This window comes from Crotalus tigris, unplaced genomic scaffold (assembly GCF_016545835.1).
Source record: "Crotalus tigris isolate CLP2741 ecotype Arizona unplaced genomic scaffold, ASM1654583v1 scf7180000020638.432655, whole genome shotgun sequence".
NCBI lineage: Eukaryota > Metazoa > Chordata > Lepidosauria > Squamata > Viperidae > Crotalus > Crotalus tigris.
The window spans coordinates 108,708-131,864 of NW_024098117.1; the positions used below are offsets into that span (position 1 = coordinate 108,708).

General features: G+C 43.1%; 1 protein-coding gene across 1 annotated transcript; it reads right to left on the reverse strand.

Moving 5' to 3' along the window:
* Positions 1-696: 696 nt before the first annotated feature.
* Positions 697-8,772, reverse strand: LOC120319348 (16 kDa beta-galactoside-binding lectin-like). The gene is made up of 4 exons (XM_039368127.1): positions 8,635-8,772; positions 4,752-4,831; positions 3,482-3,653; positions 697-1,087 (listed from the first exon to the last, which is right to left on the reverse strand). The coding sequence occupies exons 1-4, from the start codon at positions 8,644-8,646 to the stop codon at positions 941-943; spliced, it is 411 nt and encodes a 136-aa protein (XP_039224061.1). The 5' UTR covers positions 8,647-8,772; the 3' UTR covers positions 697-940.
* Between the last annotated feature and the right edge of the window lie 14,385 nt (positions 8,773-23,157).

Consider the following 23,157-nt stretch of genomic DNA (forward strand, 5'->3'; position numbering starts at 1 on the left):
GTTTTGCCCCATTGTACGTCCTTTCTTGCCACCGTTGTTAAGTGAATCACTGCAGTTCTTAAGTTAATAACGCAGTTATTATGTGAATCTGGCTTTTCCATTAACTTTGCTTATCAGAAGGTCGCAAAAGGGGATCACATGACCCCGGTACACTGCAACCGTCATAAATATAAGTCAGTTGCCAAGCGTCTGACTTTTGATCACGTGACCATGGGGATGCTGCAATGATTGTAAGTGTGAAAAATGGTCATAAGTCACTTTTTTCAGTGCTGTTGTAACTTCAAACGGTCATTAAACAAACTGTTGTAAGTTGAGGACTGTCTGTACATAATCTATCTCAGCAGTTCTATTGATCTCATGAAACATGTTGTGATTGTTTTTTTTTAATTTAAGTTTAGCAAAGATCTCCAAAGTGTTGTGACGCTTTAGAAGACCCAGATTCTACCTGCAACAGGCAACATGTAGAGCAGGGATCCCCAATCCCCGGGCCATGTACTAGTACCGGTCCACAGCATCCCAGCAACCGGTCCACACAAACAAGCAAAGTCCCATCTGCAAGATGCAGAGAGCACACAAAACCACGCACCCTCCGGTCCACAGAAAAACCTCTCTCCACAGAAGCGGTCCCTGATGCCCCAAAGGTTGGGGACTTCTGATGTAGAGGAAAGCCTGATTTTCCACAAAACGAACCACAACTGTATCTTTAATAGGTCTTTATTTCTTGGAAAATGAGCTCAGTCACAACACAGCACAGCCAAGAAACGGATCGTGAGGAGAGATCGGCAAGAAAGATGGCGAAAATTCAAGGAGTCCATGTGCCTGCTTTGACAAAAACAAAGGTGAAAGGAATGCACAAATTCCAGAACATCGTGTCAACATGTTTGGGAACAACCGATTCTATTTGACTACAGAACGAGACCACAGGGGAGACAATCTATCCTCAGGGAAATGTCACAGACTTGATTCTGAAGTCTCCTTCCACCTCAAGATAATCAATGAGATTAAGGCCCATCCGGTTGGGGAAGACAATTTCTTCACTCCCTTCCATTTTGATGCGGATATCATGCTCTGTCAAACTGAAGGTGATCTGGAAGACATCGAAACAAAGGAAAATCAAGACTAATTGTGCCTATCAAAGTCGCTTTGGTGCTTATCACAGCCATGGCTTATCACAGCCAGGTTTTGCACTACGAAGGAATCACATTAGATTAGAGTAGATCTTACATGCAGTGGTGGGATTCAGCCGGTTCGCACCAGTTCAGCAGAACCGGTAGCTAATTTTTGTTGCGCAGCCCCAGAATGGACTTCTGGAAGCAGCATCCACACAGAGAACCTGTTATTCACATATTTGAATCCCACCACTGCTTACATAGTGCACTTAAAGAAAGTTCCTTCTAAATCAGGGTTCCCCAAAATCACAGTTGACTGCATGGAGCCGGGTGAAGGAGGAAAGAAGGGATGCTTTCTGTGAGAAGAGTAAAATATGCATGCACAAGCACCTGTTGCTCGCGTGAGTGGGACGGCAACGCTTGCACAAGTGGGGCTGCAAATGCTCACATGCTTGCGTGAGTGGGGCTGCAAATGCCCGCAACAGTGCGGCGATGCATGCACGAGTGGGGCCACAAACACCCGCGATGACACTTGTGAGAATAGGGTCACTAACACCTGCGACAACGCTCACGCAAGCGGGGCCATAAACATCTGCGGCGACTCTGGCGACGAGTGGGGCTGTGCACGTGGGTGCATGTGTGCGCACAGACCAGCCATTCAGGGAGCCTGGTGGCCAATAGGCTGTGGCCCACAGGTTGGGGATCCCTGTTCTAAAGTTCTATCCTGAAATATGGATTATGAGACACATTTTCTTAGAGATAGTGTAATGTTGATGAATCAAGTGATTCACAGATGCTTCCTCAGTATGGACTAATAGTTACAGCAGTGTTTCTCAACCTTGGCACTGTAAAAACGTGTGGACTTCAACTTTAATTGAAGTCCACAACTCTTAAGTTACACTGAATTATAGCCTGATTGGAGTTGAGTTTTAAAGAAGACTGTACAGTAATTGCTCCCTCTTTACATATTTACATACTCCTTTGCCTAGATATTTGTATGTAAAGAAGTATAAGATCTTAAACAGTACTGCCTAGATTATTTTTATGATAAAATAGAAAGATAATTGGGACAATTATCTAAAAATCTCTTTTATAGGCAGTCTCCAATAAAGGCATGAAGCTCACCCTCACCAACCTAGTGCCTGTAGAAGTATGGAATTAGTTCCCAGAATTCTTAGCAATGGCCACAGTAGCTAGGGGACTTTGGGAGTTGTAGTTACACAGTTCCTCCCTGGTGTGCATCACAGACAGCTGCTGCTCTAGTGACCCCCTGCCCCCCCCCCCTTTGCATCTGATGTCCTGCTACTGTTTTCCCCTGAAAATAAGACCCAGTCTTATATTTTTTTTTCCTCCAAAAGAGGCACCAGGTCTTATTTTCGGGAGATGTCTTACCCGCTTACCTTAGGACTGCCGCAGCCAGGCTTCCCACGCCCCAGCACCTATTGCACTGCTGCCTACGTTCTGCAGCCACTTGCAGCTGCATGCCACGTGGCACATCATGCCACTGCCGCCACTCACGGCAGGAGGCCACATGGCTTGTTACACTGATCATGTCAAACACACTGCTGCCACCACTTGCAGCGCGAACCTTATCGTGCTGATCACACCACAACCAGCCTTGTGCTGTGTGCGGCGGCAGCAGCACAACTGGTGCAACCAACTTCGGCTACGAGCGGCGCGATTGGATGATGAGCCCCACGGCCTCCTGCCATGAACGGCAGCAGCAACATAATGTGCCATGTGCCATGCGGCTGCAAGCGGCTACAGAAGAACCCGGGCTGCAGCGGGACAGATGCTGCGGCATAGGAGACCTCATTGCAGCGGGCCTAAGGTAAGTGGGTGCAGGTCGCATAGGGCGGGTCCACCCCTTCATCCCTGCCCTAGCTTGATTTTTATGCATGCGCCTCGCCCCAAAACTAGGGCTTATTTTGGGGGGTTAGAGCAGTGGTGGAGAACCTATGGCATGCGTGCCAGAGGTGGCACTCAGAGCCCTCTCTGTAGGCACGCACGCCATCACCCCAGCCCCGCCTCCCCCGTGGCCCCCTCACCAGCAGCCCCCCCAGAGGAGAATCACCCCCAAGCAGCGCAGCCAAGGACATGGCAGCCGAGCAGCGGGGACAAGACACTGCACTCGCTCCCCGTCGCGCGCAGATGATGCTGCGGGGCATGGGTGGAAGGAGTGGCTGCCATGGTGCTTCTGGGCTGCCTGGGCAATCTGCGGTGGGTGGCCCTGTGGGCAGGCGGGGTGGAGGCGGGTGGAGGGCGGGGTGGGGCTGGGTTTCGCCATCACTGGATTAGAGTTTATATTAGGTGCACGCTTAAAAATCAAGCTAGGCCTTATTTTCAGGGAAACACGGGTACTAAGTCCTCACCTCAGTCTCACAACTGTGATGAAAAGGGAAGTCAGGTGGTCTCTGCTCCTCCTCCCATTCACTAGCTCGCCTGGAGTTACACACCAGAGTGTTCACATCCCCCTTGCAGTCAAAGCGTGCGTTGAAGTGGAGCACCAGGTTGTTGCAGTCTTTGCCCAGGTTTATCTCGAATCTGAGGGTGGAATTGCAAACGTCAGAGATGCCAGAACACATCCATGCCAGAACACATCCATCACACATCCGGGAGTTTCAGGGAGAGGGGATCCAAAAGCTATTTTGGTAAAGGATACCAAATCCTAATCTTCCCAAGCTAAAAAGGGATACCAAGAAGATTGATAGGCTGTAAGTTTCTGCACAGGACAGAGGCCTGCCAGGAATGTCTGGAGAGCATCTGGAAAACTTCTTAGGACATGTGGGTGGGTGGGCATAGCTGCTCTCTGATGAGGGGCAAGGAAATTTGCTGGGGAATTTTTAAACAAAATGAGGGCAAGCCATACAGTACCGCCTTAAGGCTGCTGGCTCCTCTTTTAAAGTTTGACCGGCTGCAGGATTCCCTCCAAAATTTATTCCCATGCAGCCGTAATGCTTAATTAACAAATATAGGAAATCCTCAGCAAGTGTTAGGAGAGACATGTTAGTCCATGGCAGTGCTTTTCGACCTTGGTAGCTTTAAAATGTGTGGACTTCAACTCCCAGAATTCCCCAGCCAGCATATGCTGGCTAGGGAATTCTGGGACTTGAAGTTCACCTGTTTTAAAGTTGCCAAGGTTGAAAAACATTAGTCTAGGGCAGGGGTAGGCCATCTTGGCTCTTTTATGACTTGTGGACTTCAACTCCCAGAATTCCTGAGCCAGCATGGCTCAGCTTGGAAACTCTCCCTTTCCCCTCAGCATGGCTGGCTCAGGAATTCTGGGAGTTGAAGTCCACGAGTCATAAAAGAGCCAAGGTTACCCCTGGTACAGGGGTTTTTTAAAAAACAGGAGACCGATAGTTCCTTCTCTAACTCCAGATTTTATTAACAGGAATAAACATTTTTGAGTTGCAGCTCGCAAAAGTTTATGCCTGTTAATAAAAATTTGTCATTTGGAAAAAGGGTTACCGGATAAATCACCTCAGCTGCAACACGCTTAACTGAAATTATATTTAACTGTAATGTTTATGGTGACCCCTTTTTACTTCTGGGACTTGAAGAGAAGGCCAAACAGCCCTTCCTCCCCCGCCCCCCCCCACACGCCATTCCATGAAACCTTGCTCCAATTCCTTCTCTTACCCTTTGCAGTCTGGTAAAATTGTCCCCTTCACTATGAGCGATTCTCCAGGACGAAGCTGAAAGTGTGTAGCGGTCACTCCCTAGGAAAAGGGGGGAGGGGAATGGACATTTTTAAATGACTGATAAGGGTGTGGGCTCCTCCATCAAGCCATTCAAGCATTTGGGTTTACAGGATTTCTCATTTCAAGCTGATCAAGGAGAGAAGCAACCTGGAATTAAGGAGAAACTTCCTGACAGTGAGGACAATCAACCAGTGGAACAGCTTGCCACCAGAAATCGTGGGCGCTCCATCACTGGAGATTTTTAAGAAGAGACTAGACAATCACTTGTCTGAGATGGTGTAGGTTCTCCTTCTTGAGCAGGGGGCTGGACTAGAAGACCTCCAAGGTCCCTTCCAGCTCTATTCTATTCTATTCTATTCTATTCTATTCTATTCTATTCTATTCTATTCATTTGAGGTAGCAGCCAATTTTAGGCTAATCCATCGGCCTGTTTTAGAAGAGAGAGACAATTTCAGGTTGATCAGCCATCTTGTTTTAGGAGAGACAGACAGACAGACCAACTGACTGACAGACAGACAAGTGGACAGGCAGAAGTTAGGTGTAGGCTGGTCTCCTTCCCAGTCAAATCTGGAATGTGATCAAAATAACAATAACAACATCAAAAGACGTGGTCCCACAATGAACTCATTGATGATCTGGAATCAAGGAATTGTACAACTCTGTGACATCATCTCAAGTTGCCTTTTCCCATATGCTCTACATTGTCCACAGAGAACCTAGTATCCCGGCTTAATGTGGAAAGCACCACTTCTGCACAAGAACTCTTAAGCCATCTTCTGGCTACCTTAGCAGTGGGCTGATGAAGAGAGGGAAGTAGCAAACAGGGATTGAGGTCTCTTTGCAGCCACACCTGGAAGCTGTGTGGACTGGGTCTCCCTCCTAGATATATTAAGGACTATCCGCCAGTCCATAAGTGTAATGGAATCTGCAGCTGCAGTGAGGGGGGGAAGAGTTAAGAGATTGTGTAGCCTGGAATCCCTGCAGGAGACGAAGCCAGGGAGACCTAACCCCCCCCCCAAATCCTTGGATAGTTTATCTGGTTTTTCTCAAGAGAGTGAAGTTAATCTGGTGAGATTCTTGTAAAGAGGTGAGTAGCAATAAAAAAAAGCCTTCTCTGATCAGCTCACAGCATCATTCTGATTCCTTGCACCTGACAATATGTGGATGAAAACCTTGCTGGTATTAAATCTCACACACACACCCCACTGAAGGGATTTGTTGATGTTTGATGGTGTTAAAAGTATCACCGCAGGATGTCAGCTGCCCTGAGTAAAGCTGCCCTGATTCATCGATGTCGATGGTGTTCAAGTGGGTGCTTCAGTTGCTTTAAGATGGCACCCAAGGCACCGATGACTATTTGTACCGTCTTGGCTTTCTGAGCTGTGATGGCGCAGTGGTTAGAATGCAGAACTGCAGGCTACTTCTGCTGACTGCCAGGGATTCGGCAGTTCGATGCTGACCAGTTCAAGGTTGACTCAGCCTTCCATCCTTCCGAGGTCAGTAAAATGAGGACCCAGATTGTTGGGGGGCAATATGCTGATTCTGTAAATCGCTTAGAGAGGGCTGTAAAGCACTGTGAAGCGGTTCTATAAGTCTAAGTGCTATTGCTATTTCTTTTGGGACAGTGGTTCTATATCTATTTTCAGGCCTTTGTATTCTGTTGTCTTCTCCAGTTCTTTCTCTTCTGTTCTGCTATCTCCAGGTACTGCCACACACACTATCCAGACTTTTTTGTTGTTCTTTTCGACACTTGTTAAGTCTGGGTGTTCTGTGGATGTTTATTATAGACAAGAAGCAACGGATGGAAACTGATCAAGGAGAGAAGCAACTTAGAACTAAGGAGAAACTTCCTGACAGTTAGAACAATTAACCAGTGGAACAACCTGCCTCCAGAAGCGGTGAATGCTCCAACACTGGAAGTTTTTAAGAAGAGACTGGACAGCTGTTTGTCTGAAATGGTGTAGGGTTCCTGCCTGAGCAGGGGGGTTGGACTTGATGATCTCCAAGGTCCCTTCCAACATCATCATCATCATCATCATCATCATCATTATCATTATTATTATTATTATTATTATTATTATTATTATTATTATTATGGATCATCGCACAGTCAGCCAGATGTTCAGACTGGATTTGGCATTTTGTCTACCTATCGAGTCCTTACCCAGGACCTGGGATAGGCACATGTGGATGTTTGATGGTATTACAGGTATCGTCGCAGAATGGAAGCAGTTCCTAATAAGGCCGCCTTTTGCAATTGACTAATAGCAAATTTGTCAATGCCAATGGTGTTCAAGTGGTGCTCCAGTTGTTTTGGGATTGCGCCCAAGGAGCCTATGACTATTGGTACTCCCCTTGCTTGCTTTTGCCACAGTCTTTCTATTTCTATTTGTAGGTCTTTGTATTTTGTTATCTTCTCCAGTTCTTTCTCTTCTATTCTGCTGTCTCCAGGCACTGCCACGTCCACTATCCAGACTTTTTTGTCTTTCTTATCGACAATTGTTAAGTCTGGGGTGTTATGTTGCAGGTGCTTGTTATCATCATCATCATCATCATCATCATAGGCTGCCCATCTCATATGTTGCAGTGATGCTGGACAGCTTATAAAAATGACAAAAAAGGGAAACAAGATATCGCAAAAGCCATTAAAATGAAGAGGATTAAATAAGAAGCTAAAAACCAAGAGGGCAGGCAACACAGGGATAGGGATCTTATCTCTACTCCTTCAGGCACCACCACCACCACACTCTGATAAAGCTCCACTTTTGGGGGGCCTCCATGTTCTTCACTGGATTTGGAGACAGAGAAACTGGGTGGACAATCTTGCTGATTTTTTTATTTTTTTTTTTGCAAGGAAGGAAAAGATTTCTCCAACAATTTCCCAGGAATGAGATACCACCAGGCAAGGAAGTGGCATCAGAGGCATCTCTCTTTCTTTGTAACTGAATGAATGAAATTGAATTGAATGAAAATCTGGAAAGCCAAAAGTTGGGGGGGGGGGAAGAATGCTATATAATGAAGAATATGGCATTCATTCACCCCCAACTGTACCCCCCCTTGATCCCTGCATAACAAAAGAAATGCAAATCCTTCACGCCACGCAGGACAATTTCTCAGGAAATTTTTGGAAGCACATTCTCTTTCATCAAACTGAATCAGGGTGGCTGGAGAACTTGGATGGTGCCAATGTTCGGGACTAGAGCCCAGAATGGCTGATAAATATGGTGAATATTTAAATAAATAGCGCCATCCATATAATCCAGGTTAAAGGATGAGATTAGAAACATTCTGTTTCCAAGCCAAAGTTTGTAGAAAAACCTTTAAAATAATTAACTTCGATCTTCGGCTAGAATGCGGACCCACAAAAATAAATCTGCACATATTAAGCATCCATTTATTCCCATATAAATGTGCGCAAGATGTTTTTGGGTTGAAAAATAGCTTGCGTATTGATAAAACTCTATATTAATAATAGAAGGCGGTCTAATTAATAAGCACAAAGTATGAGGTTTTTATACAAAAAAAAAAACACAGCAGAAACAATTAAGAGAAGCATCAAAACATCTTAAGGAAGTGGGACTCTGATCCCCAAACCCAATGCCAAAATAAAGGAGGCAATTTTTAAAATCTAACTCGGTCACTTTTTGCTGCAAATGATTTAAGGTGTCTGTCCCTCTCAGCGCAAATAAGCAACAACACCCAGAAAGAGGCAAAAACCACACGTGTGGCTGTCAATCAACAACCAACCAATTCCTCTCCAAGAAAACAATCTACATCTTGCAAGCTTGTGCTGGGAATTTTGGTTCAAAAACAAGACTTACACATTTATTCATGATGCCGCCTTGTCCAGCCACAACTTGGTACAGTACTTAAGTCCAATCTCAGCTCTGTGACTTAAATCAAGTTCCCGTTGTGCTTTAAATAGCGGAGGGAAAGAGCATCACCTGACAAAAAGAATGAATGAACCGTACGGTCAGATAACCAGAAATGGAAGCAGGTGATGAGGTGGGAAGCTGAGAGTGATGAACTAAAGCAGCTGCTGCGCCCGTATCTAATGGTGTGGGGTTTTTGAGAGGGTGGGGCAGTGAATATTAGCGGCCCCTTGGCGAGCATTCATTAAATGGATTTCTTTATTGTTCCCTGGACTAGATTTTGGAAGCTGACAGAAACTGTTATTCTTAATGTTGGTATTAATGCTGGAGGGACATAATCGTAAGAGTTTCAGAAATGGTATGCGTATAAATTTAGCAGAGAGAGGAGGAGGGGAGGGGGAGGAGAAAAGAAGGAAGGGGAAGGGAGGGGGAGGAGGAAGAAGAAGGAGAAGGAGAAGGGGAAGAGGAAAAGGAGGAGGAGGAGGAGAAGAAGGAAGAAGAAGGAAGAAGAAGGAAGAAGGGAGAAGGAGAAGGGAGAAGGAGAAGGAGAAGGAGAAGAAGAAGAAGAAGAAGAAGAAGAAGAAGAAGAAGAAGAAGAAGAAGAAGAAGAAGAAGAAGAAGAAGAAGAAGAAGAAGAAGAAGAAGAAGAAGAAGAAGAAGAAGAAGAAGACTACTGATACTACAACTGTAGGCCACAGGATCTATCAACCAATTAAATAACACAAATCTTTGAGTACTCCCTGATGGATATTTTTGTATCTTTCTGTGTCCATTTTTCTGCTTTGGAATATTTTATTAAACAATCCAGACTGGAAACAGGTTACAAATTCAACCAAAGATGGAGGAGACACATATTTTAATTATTAAGATGACCAAAGATGAAATTACTATATCCCTAATATTCAAAGGCTGTATTGGGATACATTTCCCTCCAGTCTAAATAAATGCCAGAGCAGTTTTCACACTACACCTTGGAAGCTTGAATCCATCTGTAACCGGTGCAGACAGCATGAATCATATATTCCTCTTAAAACAGAGGTAGATAGCAAAGACTGGGCTAAATCAATTTTTCTCCAGTTGCCGTCAGTGTAGCATTAATTAAAACAAATATTCATCCTAGATTCTTCTCCCCACCTTTGACATCATGTTTTTTTTCAGAGTCAAGACTTTGAACGGACAAGATTTGTTTCCTATAAAAGCAAATAATAAAAAAGAGAACACACGTAATATATTCTCCCGTGTTTGATCAAAGCAGAAAAGAAAAGCTGGAAGGCTATTTTTGTTTGAAAAATATATATTTTTTAATGTAACTCTGTTTTAGCCAAGCCACAAGCTTCACAGTTACAGGACACAGATCAATTTCATTTATATCTCTTAGAAAAGCTGCCATTTATCTTATAAAGCAAAAATATAGCCACTGCCTCTTCCTTTTTTTCCTCCTCCTCCTCCTCCTAATTTACATGCATAAAATTTCTGAAACTCAACGAAAAGCATAAATCAAATGCATCATTTCACTATCCGAAAGTCAATGTAACACAGTGGATATTTATTGTAAAATTCTCAAACCCCAATATAACAGGAATGTTTGCAGGAATAGCTGCTTACTCATCGCAGGCATACAAGCAAGAACATCTGAGCAACTTCTCCAAGCCTTCTGAGAATTTGTAATTCTCCCAATTTAGTTAATTCCCTAATAAATCGTGCGGATTGCTTGGGCACATACTCCTAGAGATATAAACTATGGTATAATCCAGTGTTTCCCAAACTTGACAATTTTAAGGCATGTGGACTTCAACTCCCAGAATTCCACAGCCAGCGTTGCTGGCTGTGGAATTCTGGGAGTTGAAGTCCTCATGCCTTAAAATTGTCAAGTTTGGGAAACACTGATCTAATTTCTCCCTCATGCCTTTCCCAGGGATAAATTATTTATTTGTTGATCCTTTGTCCATCTGGAAAGATATTTCCTGAAATCAGCAACCTCACGAAACTGCCTTTCCCTTTGACCTTGTCATGTGGGGGGATTCACTGGAGAAAGCAATCCCAGGAAGTCCTTGACTTACCCACAGTTCATTTAGTGACCGAAGTTACAACGATACTGAAAAAAGTGACTTACAACTGTTTTTCATGCTTACGACCATTGCGGCATCCCCATGGTCACGTGATCAAAATTCAGACGCTTTGGCCACTGACTCATGTTTACGATGGTTGCGGTGTCCCCTGGGTCATGTGATCCCCTTTTTCGACCTTCTAAGAAGCAAAGTCAATGGGGGAAGCCAGGTTCACTTAACAACCATGTGAGTAACTTAACAACCACAGTGTTTCCCTTAATGTCTTTTGCAGGGAAGGCCGCAAAATGGATCAAAGCTCAATTAACCAGGGTCTCAGAAATGTCTCCGTATCAAAAATTTCGGCCTCAATTGTGGTCGTAAGTTGAGAACTACCTGTCTGTTGGCAAGAGTTAGCAGTAAAAAGAAACCAGGCCATCAAAGAACAGGGTGGCTGGACACCGTCCAAGCCAGGAGTAGGCAACCTTGGCTCTTTTATGATTGGTGGACTTCAACTCCCAGAATTCCTGAGCCAGCCATGCTGAGGGGAAAGGGAGAGGTTTCCAAGCTGAGCCATGTTGGCTCAGGAATTCTGGGAGTTGAAGTCCACGAGCCATAAAAGAGCCAAGGTTGCCTACCTCTGGCCTAGGCCTAGGCTGCTTTATGACCCGTGGACTTCAACTCCCAGAATTCCTGAGACAGCCATTCTGAGGGGAAAGGGAGAGTTTCCAAGCTGAGCCATGCTGGCTCAGGAATTCTGGGAGTTGAGGTCCACGAGTCATAAAAGAGCCAAGGTTGCCTACTCCTGCCAAAGCTGACACCAGCATAGAAAAACTCAGAGAAGCAGTACAAAACTGGAAGATGGGGGACACCTGGCCCGTAGAATCACCAAGAGTCGGACATGACTGAATGGATAACATGCTCATCCTCATCACCATCACCATCATTCCCACATGCAACCCAGCCAAAGTCTACACATATAATCAGACCACAAAAAAACTAGGCAAAGTAGATGGGAACAAAAGCACTAACAGTTTGCTGTAATCCAGTTAAAGTTAGTCTTTGGAAAAAGAGCAAAAAAGAGCAATTAACAATGATGAAAGGCCTGGAGACTGAAGCATATAAAGAACGGTTGCAGGATTTGGGTATGTCTAATCTAGAGAACTAGGGTGCTGGAGAAGACTCCTGCGAGTCCCCTGGAGTGCAAGGCGATCAAACCGGTCAGTCCTAGAAGAGATCAACCCTGATTGCTCTTTAGAAGGCCAGATCCTGAAGTTGAAACTCAAGTACTTTGGCCACCTAATGAGAAGGAAGGACTCACTGGAGAAGGACCTAATGCTGGGAAAGATGGAGGGCAATAGAAGAAGGGGACGACAGAGAATGAGGTGGCTGGATGGAGTCACTGAAGCAGTAGGCGTGAGCTTAAATGGACTCCAGAAGATGGCAGAGGACAGGAAGGCCTGGAGGAATGATGTCCATGGGGTCGCGATGGATCGGACACGACTTCGCAACTGACAACAACAACAATCTAGAGAAAAGAAGGACTAAGGGGGACGTGATAGCAGTATTCCAGTATTTGAGGGGTTGCCACAAAGAGGAGGGGGTCCACCTATTTTCCAAAGCACCAGAAGACAAGTCAAGAAACGACGAATGGTAACTAATCAAGGAGAGAAGCGACCTGGAATTAAGGAGAAACTTCCTAACAGTGAGGACAGATTTGAAGTTTAGGCACAGTGTATCTGCAGAATCAAGAGAATATTCTGATGAATTGCTCTGGGTGGTTAGTATAAATTGATAACTTCTTGCAGTCAGCAGATGGCGCACTTGGAACAAGCAGATGGAGGTAAGAGGAAAAAAGCGGGAGAAAACGGAGCAAAAGTCACCAGCATAAAATGTGCATACACGTATGAAGGGGCTAGTTCTCAATTTACGATCACAATTGAGCCCAACATTTCTAAGTGAGGCAATTTTGAGTCCAAATTTTGATCACGTGACCATGGGGATGCTGAAACAGTCGTGTGAAAAACAGTCACAAGTCACTTATTTCAATGCCGTTGTAACTTGGCGAAACATCACTAAATAGAGGACTACCTGTATAACAGCATACTATTTCCCTAGTGCTTTATGTCAATCTACACATCACACTTCCTTGCATTGTCACTGTTACATTTAGCCAGATCTTTCCACCTGAATTGAGTGCAGCTATGTTTGTGCAAATAATGGGATATTCGGCTTAGTGTGAAGTGTCAATTTGGTACCAGGTTGCATTGAAAGGGAACAAAATTCAGTGAATAAGAGGCTAGCACACACCCATTTAAGGAAGAAATGGAAGATTCTGTCAGGGGAAACAGCAGAATCTCAAAAGAGAAGTGGCTTTTTTATTATATTAGAGCATAAAGTTAATATAATAGACACTAATGTGGTCACAGCAACACTAAAATAGTACGAGATGTTGTAAAGCCTGAATCTGCTATGCAAAATGTAAAACATGCAGGAGAAATAAAAAATAACTAGCACTGATGTTGTTACCTAGTTTGGTCATGAAATTAAAATTCTGTTAATGTAACCTTATAATGAAGTTAAAGCTAGTATTTCTGGAGTGTTTCTTATGTGAATTACCTCAGAAGGCTACCAGGCAAAATGGCCCTCCTTGATGTAAACCAACTAAAACAAAGAATAAAATTCACCCTCCTTTTTTCTTCTTCTTTCCAGCTGTTGAAAAGTTGGCAGAGGCAAACAATGTTACTTCAAAGCATACAGATAGTCCTGGACTTACAACAGTTCATTTAGTGACCATTCAAAGTTACAACAGCACTGAAAAAAAAGTGATTTTTTTTTCACATTTATGACCATTGCAGCATCCCAAATTTGATCCCATGATCAAAATTCAAAATTCAGACACTTGCCAATTGACTCATACTTATAACGGTTGCAGTGTGTCTGGGGGATCATGTGATCCCCTTGTGCGACCTTCTGACAAGCAAAGTTAATGGGGAAGCCAGATTCACTTAACAGCCGTGTTACCAGCTTAACAACTGCAGGGATTCACTTAACAATTGTGGAAGGAAAGGTTGTAAAATGGGGCAAACTTCACTTAACAAATGTCTCACTTAGCAACAGAAATTTGGGCTCAATTGTAGTCATAAGTCAAGGACTATCTGTATTTACTCAGGAGAAAACCCTAGATTAACAGGAATTACTCTCCAGTAAGGATGCTAAGATTGTAGCCTTGCTTTCAAATCCTCCATAACTTTGATCAATTGAGTTCAGTTCTTTTTTTTCACTTCTTTTTCTCTCAAATAAAAAGCTTGCTAGTTGCAGCCATTTCTCAGATGGAGATCTGACTTTTTCAACCTTTCCCCTCCATTTCTTTGCAAATTGCATGCTTATCTCTTGGCCTTTGATACTACACACATATATTTGCAAAATGCTTACAAATACACCAAGAAAAGGTAGCAGCTTGTATCTTATTCACCTTTACACGATCTATTATTAGATCCTTCCTGGATTAATGTTTCCACACCATTTCTTTACAATTGCCTGTATCAATAAAGTCAAAAGATAATCTACAAATTCAATGCACCGTTAAAAAAAATTAAGAGGCACTATCCCCAAATATATCAGATTTTAAAAAGCAGGAAATATAGTTTTATGTAGAGTACAAGTTGTAGAAAGATTGTTTGTGGCCTTCCTTGCATTCTTATAGCCCTGTGATGCATTCCCCCCCTCCAGACAGCCTTGGATATATTTTATAGGAGCTAATCTTCTTTTAAATACTGCTGTTTTTAAAATGTTTTTAAGCCCCTTTGGAATTTTTGCATCATAAAGCAGATTGCAAATGCTTACAGAATGTTCTTGAACGTGTCTGAGTATATATTAGCAACTGCCACCTGGCTCAATGGTTAACATCTCAAATGTTGCTCGTAGTGCAAAGAAGAAGAAGAAGAAAAGAAGAAGAAGAAGAAGAAGAAGAAGAAGAAGAAGAAGAAGAAGAAGAAGAAGAAGAAGAAGAAGAAGAAGAAGAAGAAGAAGTTGGAAGGGACCTTGGAGGTCATCTAGTCCAACCCCCTGCTCAGGCAGGAAACCCTATACCATTTCAGGCAAATGGTTGTCCAATCTCTTCTTAAAACTTCCTGTGTTGGAGCATTCACAACTTCTGGAGGCAAGTTGTTCCACTGATTAATTATTCTAACTCTCAGGAAATTTAGCAAAGCACGTCAAGTTTAAATAGTGCGGGGAGTCATCTGTAGATCTTGATGGAGAATTATGTGTCAAAAAATTACTTGTGTCCAGAGTTCTTCCCATCTCAAAGTATCTTCTCAGCACAGGTAGCCCTCAACTTACAACAGTTTGTTTAGCAACGGTTCAAAGTTACAACAGCCCTGAAAAAAAATGACTTATGATCATTTTTCACACATCCCCATGGTCACGTGATCAAAATTCAGATACTTGGCGACTGGTCCCTATTTATGACCGTTGCAGTGTCCCTTGTCATGGTTCCACAGATAAAACTCTTCAAAGAGTTAAAGAATCTTTATTTGAGGAGCATAGCATTGGCATTAACATAATCAAAGCCAAAAACTAAGTTCCCCTCCCCTGAGCACATAGTATCAAAGCACAATTCCCTCCCCCAATTAACAGTCATAAATCATATTCTCCAATTAGTTTGAAGTGCAGGCTTCCCCTCCAGTTCTCCAGCCCACCAATTCTTATCATCTCTTATTTCAATAACCTTGGTTCACACACTAGGTCCAGTATTGTTATGTCTAGCTGAACTCTCATGCACATTCCTCCCCCCAGCATCATCTACTCTAGCTCTAACTCTAACTCTAAGAGTTAAACATAAGAAGAAAATGGTTGCATCTCCATCTGTTGTCAAAGCAAAAACATCTGATGTTATCAGCGTTGACACACCTTTTGTGACCTTCTAACAAGCAAAGTCAATGGGGGAGCCAGATTCACTTAACGACCGTGTCACTAACTTAATCACTGGAGTGATTCACTTAACAACTGTGGCAAGAAAGGTTGCGAAATGGGGCAACACTCACTTAAACCAATGTTTTATGTTAGCAACATAAATGTTGGGCTCAATTGTGGTCCTAATTTGAGTACTACCTGTATTTTTTTTTTCAGATATGAAAACCAGAGCTACATAGGTACACATCACACCTTAGTTCTATCAGTCAAATGCACACCAGGCTATTTTTTTTTATTTTTATTTTTATTTTGAGAAACCAGGAAACCAAATCCTTCTTTCTAGTTCAACAGTCCCAGATTTGTCCTCTTAGTAAAAGGGGGGGGGAGCTGAATTAATTATGCATTCAGCACTATCTGAAAGCAGATGGTCTGGTTGGAGGAAGAGATGTCATCCAGATAGGAATATGTGCTGCTGGATGAAAGGCATCTATTTGTATTTCCCTCCAAAGGGTACAAAATCATCCAGCCTGTTTTCCTGTGTTTGGCAACCTGGATATCTTTTAAGAGTATCGAACAGGGCAAATTGCACTGTTAAATAAAATACCAGCCAGACCTGGTTCCAGATACTAAACTCCTTTACAATTCAGGATGGCCATCGTCAGGTGAAATATCAAAAGGAACAGAACAGAATAACAGAATATTTTTTTTTTTAGCAAGGGTATCCCACAAGCTTCCATTACAAGCATTATATTTATCTGCTGGGAAAGATGGATTTCACATTCTACATTTTAGGGCTGATTGCTGGCATTTATCATATTTGTAAATTATCTGGAATCAGCCCTAAATTCACTTAACCACCATGTTACTAATTTAACAGCTGCAGTGATTCACATAACAACTGCGGCAAGAAAGGTTGTAAAATGAACCAAATCTTACTTAATGTCTTGTTTAGCAACAGATACTTTGGGCTCAGTTGTGGTGGTAAGTCAAGGATTACCTGTTTCCCAGCTCTTTATCTCAGTCCGAAAAGGTGCAAAAGTCAATCTGAAATGTTTAACATGCAAATTAAGTGTAGGTTTATGCTTTACTCATCTAAGTATGTCAATTGTTTGTTTCCACCCTTCCTCTGCTAAGTTCAGGTTAGTGTATGTTTATCCTCATCCTTTTTCCTGTGGTGAGAGAGGAATTAAGTATCACATAGCAAGTTTATTGACTAAAGTGTTGACAAAGTTCAGTGGCAAAGTCATCGCTCCCTTGAGTTTCCAATCCACTTATAAACAACTTTTGAAAGGATGGATAAGCAGGGAGACCAGCTCAGCCGGGCAAAAAGGTGGTCACCAAGAGCTTGAGCATCCATTCCAACCTTTAAGCTACAGTTATCCTTTGCAAAACTTTATTTATATCCTGCCATTATTATTTTTATAAATCAAGGCAACATACCTAATACTCTTTCCTCCTCCTATTTTCCTCACAACAACCCTGTGAGGTGGGCTGGGATGATAGAGAGCGACTGTTCCCAACTCACCCAATCATCTTCCAGGCCTCAGGTGAGACTAGAACTCAGTCTCTTGGTGATTGGTCCAAACTCGGCCACCCAGCTTTCATCCCTAAGGTGGGATCAGAAATCCCTGTCATGTGGTGATTGGCCCAAACTCAGCCAGCCAGCTTTCATGCCTGAGGTGGGAATAGAACTCACCGTCTTTGTGGTGATTGGTCCAAATTCAGCCAGCCAGCTTTCATGCCTAAAGTGGGACCAGAACTCACCGTCTCGTGGTGATTGGTCCAAACTCAGCCAGCCAGCTTTCATGTCTGAGGTGGGATAGAACTTACTGTCTCATGGTTAATAATAATAATAATAATAATAATAATAATAATAATAATAATAATAATAAAGTTGGAAGGGATCTTAGGGGTCATCTAGTCCAACCCCCTGCTCAGGAAGGAAACCCTAGACCATTTCAGACAAAAGCCTGTCCAGTCTCTTCTTAAAAACTTCCGGTGTTGGAGCATTCACAGCTTCTGGAGGCAGGTTGTTCCACTGTGCCATGGTGATTGGCCCAAAGTCATCCAAGCCAGCTTTCATGCTAAAAGCAGAACTCACACTCACAGTCTCTTGGTTTCCAGCCTAGTGCTTTAACCACTAGACTCATTATGGCTCATTATGGCTTCATCCATCCCACTGAACCTTAATTTTGTTCAGTTTCCACTAAAAGTGCTGAATGTCGAAGAGCAGGCAATTTGGAAGTTTGAGAGGAAATCATGGAGATAGCAATAGTATTTAGACTTACATACCACTTCACAGTGCTTTACAGCCCTCTCTAAGTGGTTTACAGAATTAGCATATTGCCCCCAACAGTCTGGGTCAGGGGTAGGCGACCTTGGCTCTTTTATGACTTGTGGACTTCAACTCCCAGAATTCCTGAGCCAGCATGGCTCAGCTTGGAAACTCTCCCTTTCCCCTCAGCATGGCTGGCTCAGGAATTCTGGGAATTGAAGTCCACGAGTCATAAAAGAGCCAAAGTTGCCAACCTCTGGTCTGGGTCCTCATTTTACTGACTTCGGAACTTCTTCAGCCAAAATGAAAATTTTTGGTTAGGCAGAGAGTTAGAAAATGGTTGGAATGAACTAACTCTTCCAGGGGTTTCTCCCCCAAAATGAAGTGCAATTTGTAAATGTAGACTCAATCATACATGTAAAAATATAACTCTATGCTTAACCCCAAAATTTTCATTTTGACTGAAGAAGTTACTTGGATGAGTAACGAAACATTTCAGTTTAATAAACTTTGGTCCAGATGCCATGATTTAGCCTTTTTACATGCTTTTGGCCTAGAGCAGGGGTAGGCAACCTCGGCTCTTTTATGACTCGTGGACTTCAACTCCCAGAATTCCTGAGCCAGCCATGCTGAGGGGAAAGGGAGAAGTTTCCAAGCTGAACCATACTGGCTCAGGAATTCTGGGAGTTGAAGTCCACAAGTCATAAAGTGGCCTAGGCCTAGGTCAGAGGTAGGCAACCTTGGCTCTTTTATGACTCATGGACTTCAACTCCTAGAATTCCTGAGCCAGCCATGCTGAGGAGAAAGGGAGAGGTTTCCAAGCTGAGCCATGCTGGCTCAGGAATTCTGGGAGTTGAAGTCCACGAGTCATAAAAGAGCCAAAGTTGCCTACCCCTGGCCTAGAGGATTGAGATTAAAAAGAGAGAGAAATTAGCCATATGAATAGCATTTAGCCTAGTATATTGCCCCATAGCACTTTACAGCACACTCTCTGGGTGGTTTACAATGTAAGCATTATTTGCATATTGCCCCCAGCCATTTGGATCCTTATTTTATTGACCTTGGAAGGATGGAAAGCTGAATCAACCTTAAGCTGGTCAGGATCGAACCGCTGGCAGGTGGCAGAATTAGCCTACGATACTGCATTCTAACCCCTGAGCCACCACGGTTCCCACCAAGGGTGATGGATATATGGTCATAAAATATTTATCAGAAGGCAAACATGAAATTGATTTGGGCTATTTCCAGCCCCACTCTACTTCTCCATTTTGTTTTTCTTGGCAAGTGACCACATTTCTAAGTACTGGAGCTTTCATTTATTAAGAGGACCTATGCGTTCGTATGGACTTAGATGATTCCAGAAATTGGAAGTTTGCTTCCGTCCTCTACTAGAAATAAGGAAGGCGAGAGGTTAGACTTAGATCTGTCTTTATGGCAGTTATAAATCCTGCTAGAGCACAGGAATGTAAGGACTTGGGAAAAGCAAACAAGCTTACTCAGAAGCCAAAGTTCTGTGCAGACAAATCTCAAGATCCAAAAAAAATCAGAGCTAATTATGCTATGCCAAAAGTCAATCAAGGAATCGGAAGCAGCACAGATTCAGAAAGTCAGGTGTGAGGTTGGAGTTAGGGTTAGTAATTTGCCTACAGAAGCTTGATTCCCAAGTCTTATTTTATATCACTGTTTCAGGATCTCTATTTTCCTGACACACGCCTCTTCCTTTTGAAGACATATTGCTGGGGGCAATATGCAAATAATGCTTACATTGTAAACCACCCAGTTAAGTGCTATGAAGTACAATGGGGCGATATACAAGCCTAAATGCTATTGATACTGGCTAATCTTTTTAATCTCAACCATCCAGGCCAAAAGCATGTAAAAAGGTAAAAGCATAGCAACTGGATCAAAGTTTATGAAACTGAAACGTTTTGTTACTCATCCAAGTAACTTCTTTAGACAAAACGAAAAATTTTGGTTAAGCATAGAGTCAGATTTGTACATGGACGATTGAGTCTACATTTACAAATTGCATTTCATTTTGGGGAGAAACCTCTGGAAGAATTAGTTCATCCCAACGACTCTCTGCCTAACCAAAACATTTCATTTTGACCAAAGAAGTTACTTGCATGAGTAACGAAAGGTCTCGGTTTAATAAACTTTGGTCCAGTTGCCATGATTTAACCTTGTTTATATACTCTTTTGGGGTGATACTCTCACTGTAGCTGTGTGGGGCGAGCAGATTCTACAGTACCTGACAACTGTTTTGTAGTCATGTTGTTGTTGGCTACCAGCAATTAGACAATTAGACAATTAGACAATTAGACAATGCAGTAGACAACAATCAAATGTTGTCTACTGCATTGACAAACTCAACCGGCAACCACATTCTGTTAACAGAGATCAGCTGCAGTTTCTGAGCCATTGTCAAGGACAGCCCTACACAAACTGAACTGCAGTTGTCTATCTGGACGATAACAAGGGCAGGAGTCAAGGATTTCAGTTCTTCCTGATCCGGCAGACTCATCAAACGTGACCAAAGATTCAGAAAGCTCACATAATCTCCAGACATATTACTCTTCTCCCATTGGTTCCTGGGCTCAGAAAGGTAATTAATAGGTTCATTAAACGGTCTTGAACTACATACCTGCTTGCCTGTATTGCAGTTAATTACAGGTGCCAGAGATAGTTTATGTTTTAATTCCGGTTCTCCCTCCTGACCTTCTCCGCTCCTTTCATTAGAACTGCAGCGGCCAAATAACTAAGCAATAAAACCTGACATCAGAAAATGCTTCTATAGCAAGAAATGTAAACATCAGTAAGGGAAAACTAATCAGCAGCCCAAGCAAACACGTTTAAAGTGCCATGCAGCAGACGGAGTTAGGTTTACCTTTGATTGCGCTGGGGGAAGGGGCAGCACAAGCGTTGTGTAGCATGACAGTGATTTATGCATTTCCTCTGACTGCATGGTCATATAAAATGGAAATGTCTCCTTGAGGTCAAGCTTGACTCAGGATGAATTCATGGCCATGCCGTCACATTGGTAACATTAAGGAAGTGGTGGGCAACTGCCTTTTTCCAGATTTTCACCATAAACTCACAGAAATTGTAATTTTTTTTTTCCTAGTTGCACCAAGAACGGAATCTTTTAAACTCTTGGGCTGAATTATGCTATCTCTGCAGGCAAGTTCTGAAATCTTAAAATTCCTAAAATTCTTTCCAGTTGTGTCCATCATCCCTGGATGCTTTGAATCCACAAGAGTGAAGGAGGGGGTCCCAAATATGGGAGGCGGGGGCAGGAAAGAGATACAAACATATGCACATACTAGTGAAAGCAAATGGTAACAACATTCAAGAAATAGTTGAGTTTAAAACATATTATATGAACCAAGAAGCTTTTAATTAGCACTCATAAGCTGATCTGTCTTTGCTTGCAAAGAAGTATGTCACTATTAATTTGGGATGTCTTTTACAAGGATAGATTCGAGCACCTGTCGTTTTATTCCCTTCCTTGTTCTCCATTAAGCCAGCATCCATGCTCCCTTTCAGGTGGTTTTAATGATAAGGTTTTCACATTGTCCTCAGGCATTGTTTGTTTAATCAAAAAATTATTTTGAACCAATTCCAGTTGGGTTAAGGCAGTGGTTCTCAATCTGTGGGTTGGGACCCCATTTGGGGTCGAACGACCATTTCACGGGGGTCGCCAAAAAACGCAGTCTGCCATTTTTTCCCCCCTTTTCCTTAGCTGTGCTACTCCCTTTTATTCTATTGGCTTTTGAAAGCCAATAGAATAGACTCTCTTGAATAGAGTCTAATTCTATTGGCTTTCAATAGCCAATAGGAATTTTCCAGGCTGTCTCTGCCCTGCTGAGCCCGCCAAAAGTCCCATTCTGCAAACGGTGCTGCACCAGTTGAGTAGTCCTTGACTTACCACTGGTTGAGTAGTCCTTGACTTACGACCGGTTGGGGGTCGCGGCATTAAAAAGGTTGAGAACCACTGGGTTAAGGCATACCACATGCCAGTTCGTAACCTAGTAAGGTGGCTGAATTTTGCTGAGCGTGCTACGAAAACCAAAGCAACTCTAATCCAGGGGTCTTCAAACTTGACCCATTTATGACTTGTGGACTTCAGCTCCCAGAATTCCTCAGCCAGGCACACACAGGATTGAACTACAGGTAGTCCTCGACTTACGACAATTAAGCCCAGAATTTATGTTGCTAAGTGAGACATTTGTTAAGTGAGTTTTGCCCCATTTCACGACTTTCCTTGCCATGTTTGTGAAGTAAATCACTGCAGTTGTTAAATTACTAACACGGCTATGTTAAGTGAATCTGGCTTCCCCATTAACGTTGCTTCTCAGAACACTGCAAAAGGTGATCCCACGGCTCCGGGACTCTGCAACTGTCATGAATACGAGTCAGTTGCCAAATGTCGAAATTCTGATCATGTGACCATGGGGATGTTACAATAGTCATGTGAAAAATGGTCTTAAAACACTTTTTTTCAGTGCCGTTGGTCATTATACAAACTGTTGTTGAGGGCCACCTGTACTACTGTTGTTAGGTCCATCCTCTATCAGATCACAAATCGCCTTGACTATGGTTTCTTGAGCGCTGATTAAACCTTAAAACCAGGGAGTTGAAGTCCATGAGTCATAAAAGAGCCGAGGTTGCCTACCCCTGCCCTAAACCATTACATGCAAACTATAATGGCTGAATTCACATATGCTAAGCCAAGATCCTAGCTAGGCTCAAAGCAGAACCTTCATCTGCAAATCCTATAATTTGAGTTAAGCTCCAGTCGCTTCACTAAATGTTCTCCAGGGAGACAATCAATCTGTGGGGCAGCTACTCTCCAGCACTCACAAGGTGCCATTGCAAACACACCTTCCACATGTCGATTCTATAAAGCAGGGGTCTTCAAACTTGGCCCTTTTATGACTTGTGGACTTCAACTCCCAGAATTCCTCAGCCAGCGAGCGTGTCTGGCTGAGGAATTCTGGGAGTTGAAGTCCACAAGTCATAAAAGGGCCAAGTCTGAAGACCCCTGCTACAGAGGGATGCTTTCAGTGCTGGGAAGCCATGGGGACAGCTACTGATCTTCTTTCTAGAGTCTACTCTATCCTTAGACTCCCAAAGGTGCTTTTTCATGAGGCAACTGGAGTTTCTTGTTTCTTCTTTGAAGACATTTCGCTTCTCATCCAAGAAACTTCTTCAGCTCTGACTGGATGGTGGGGA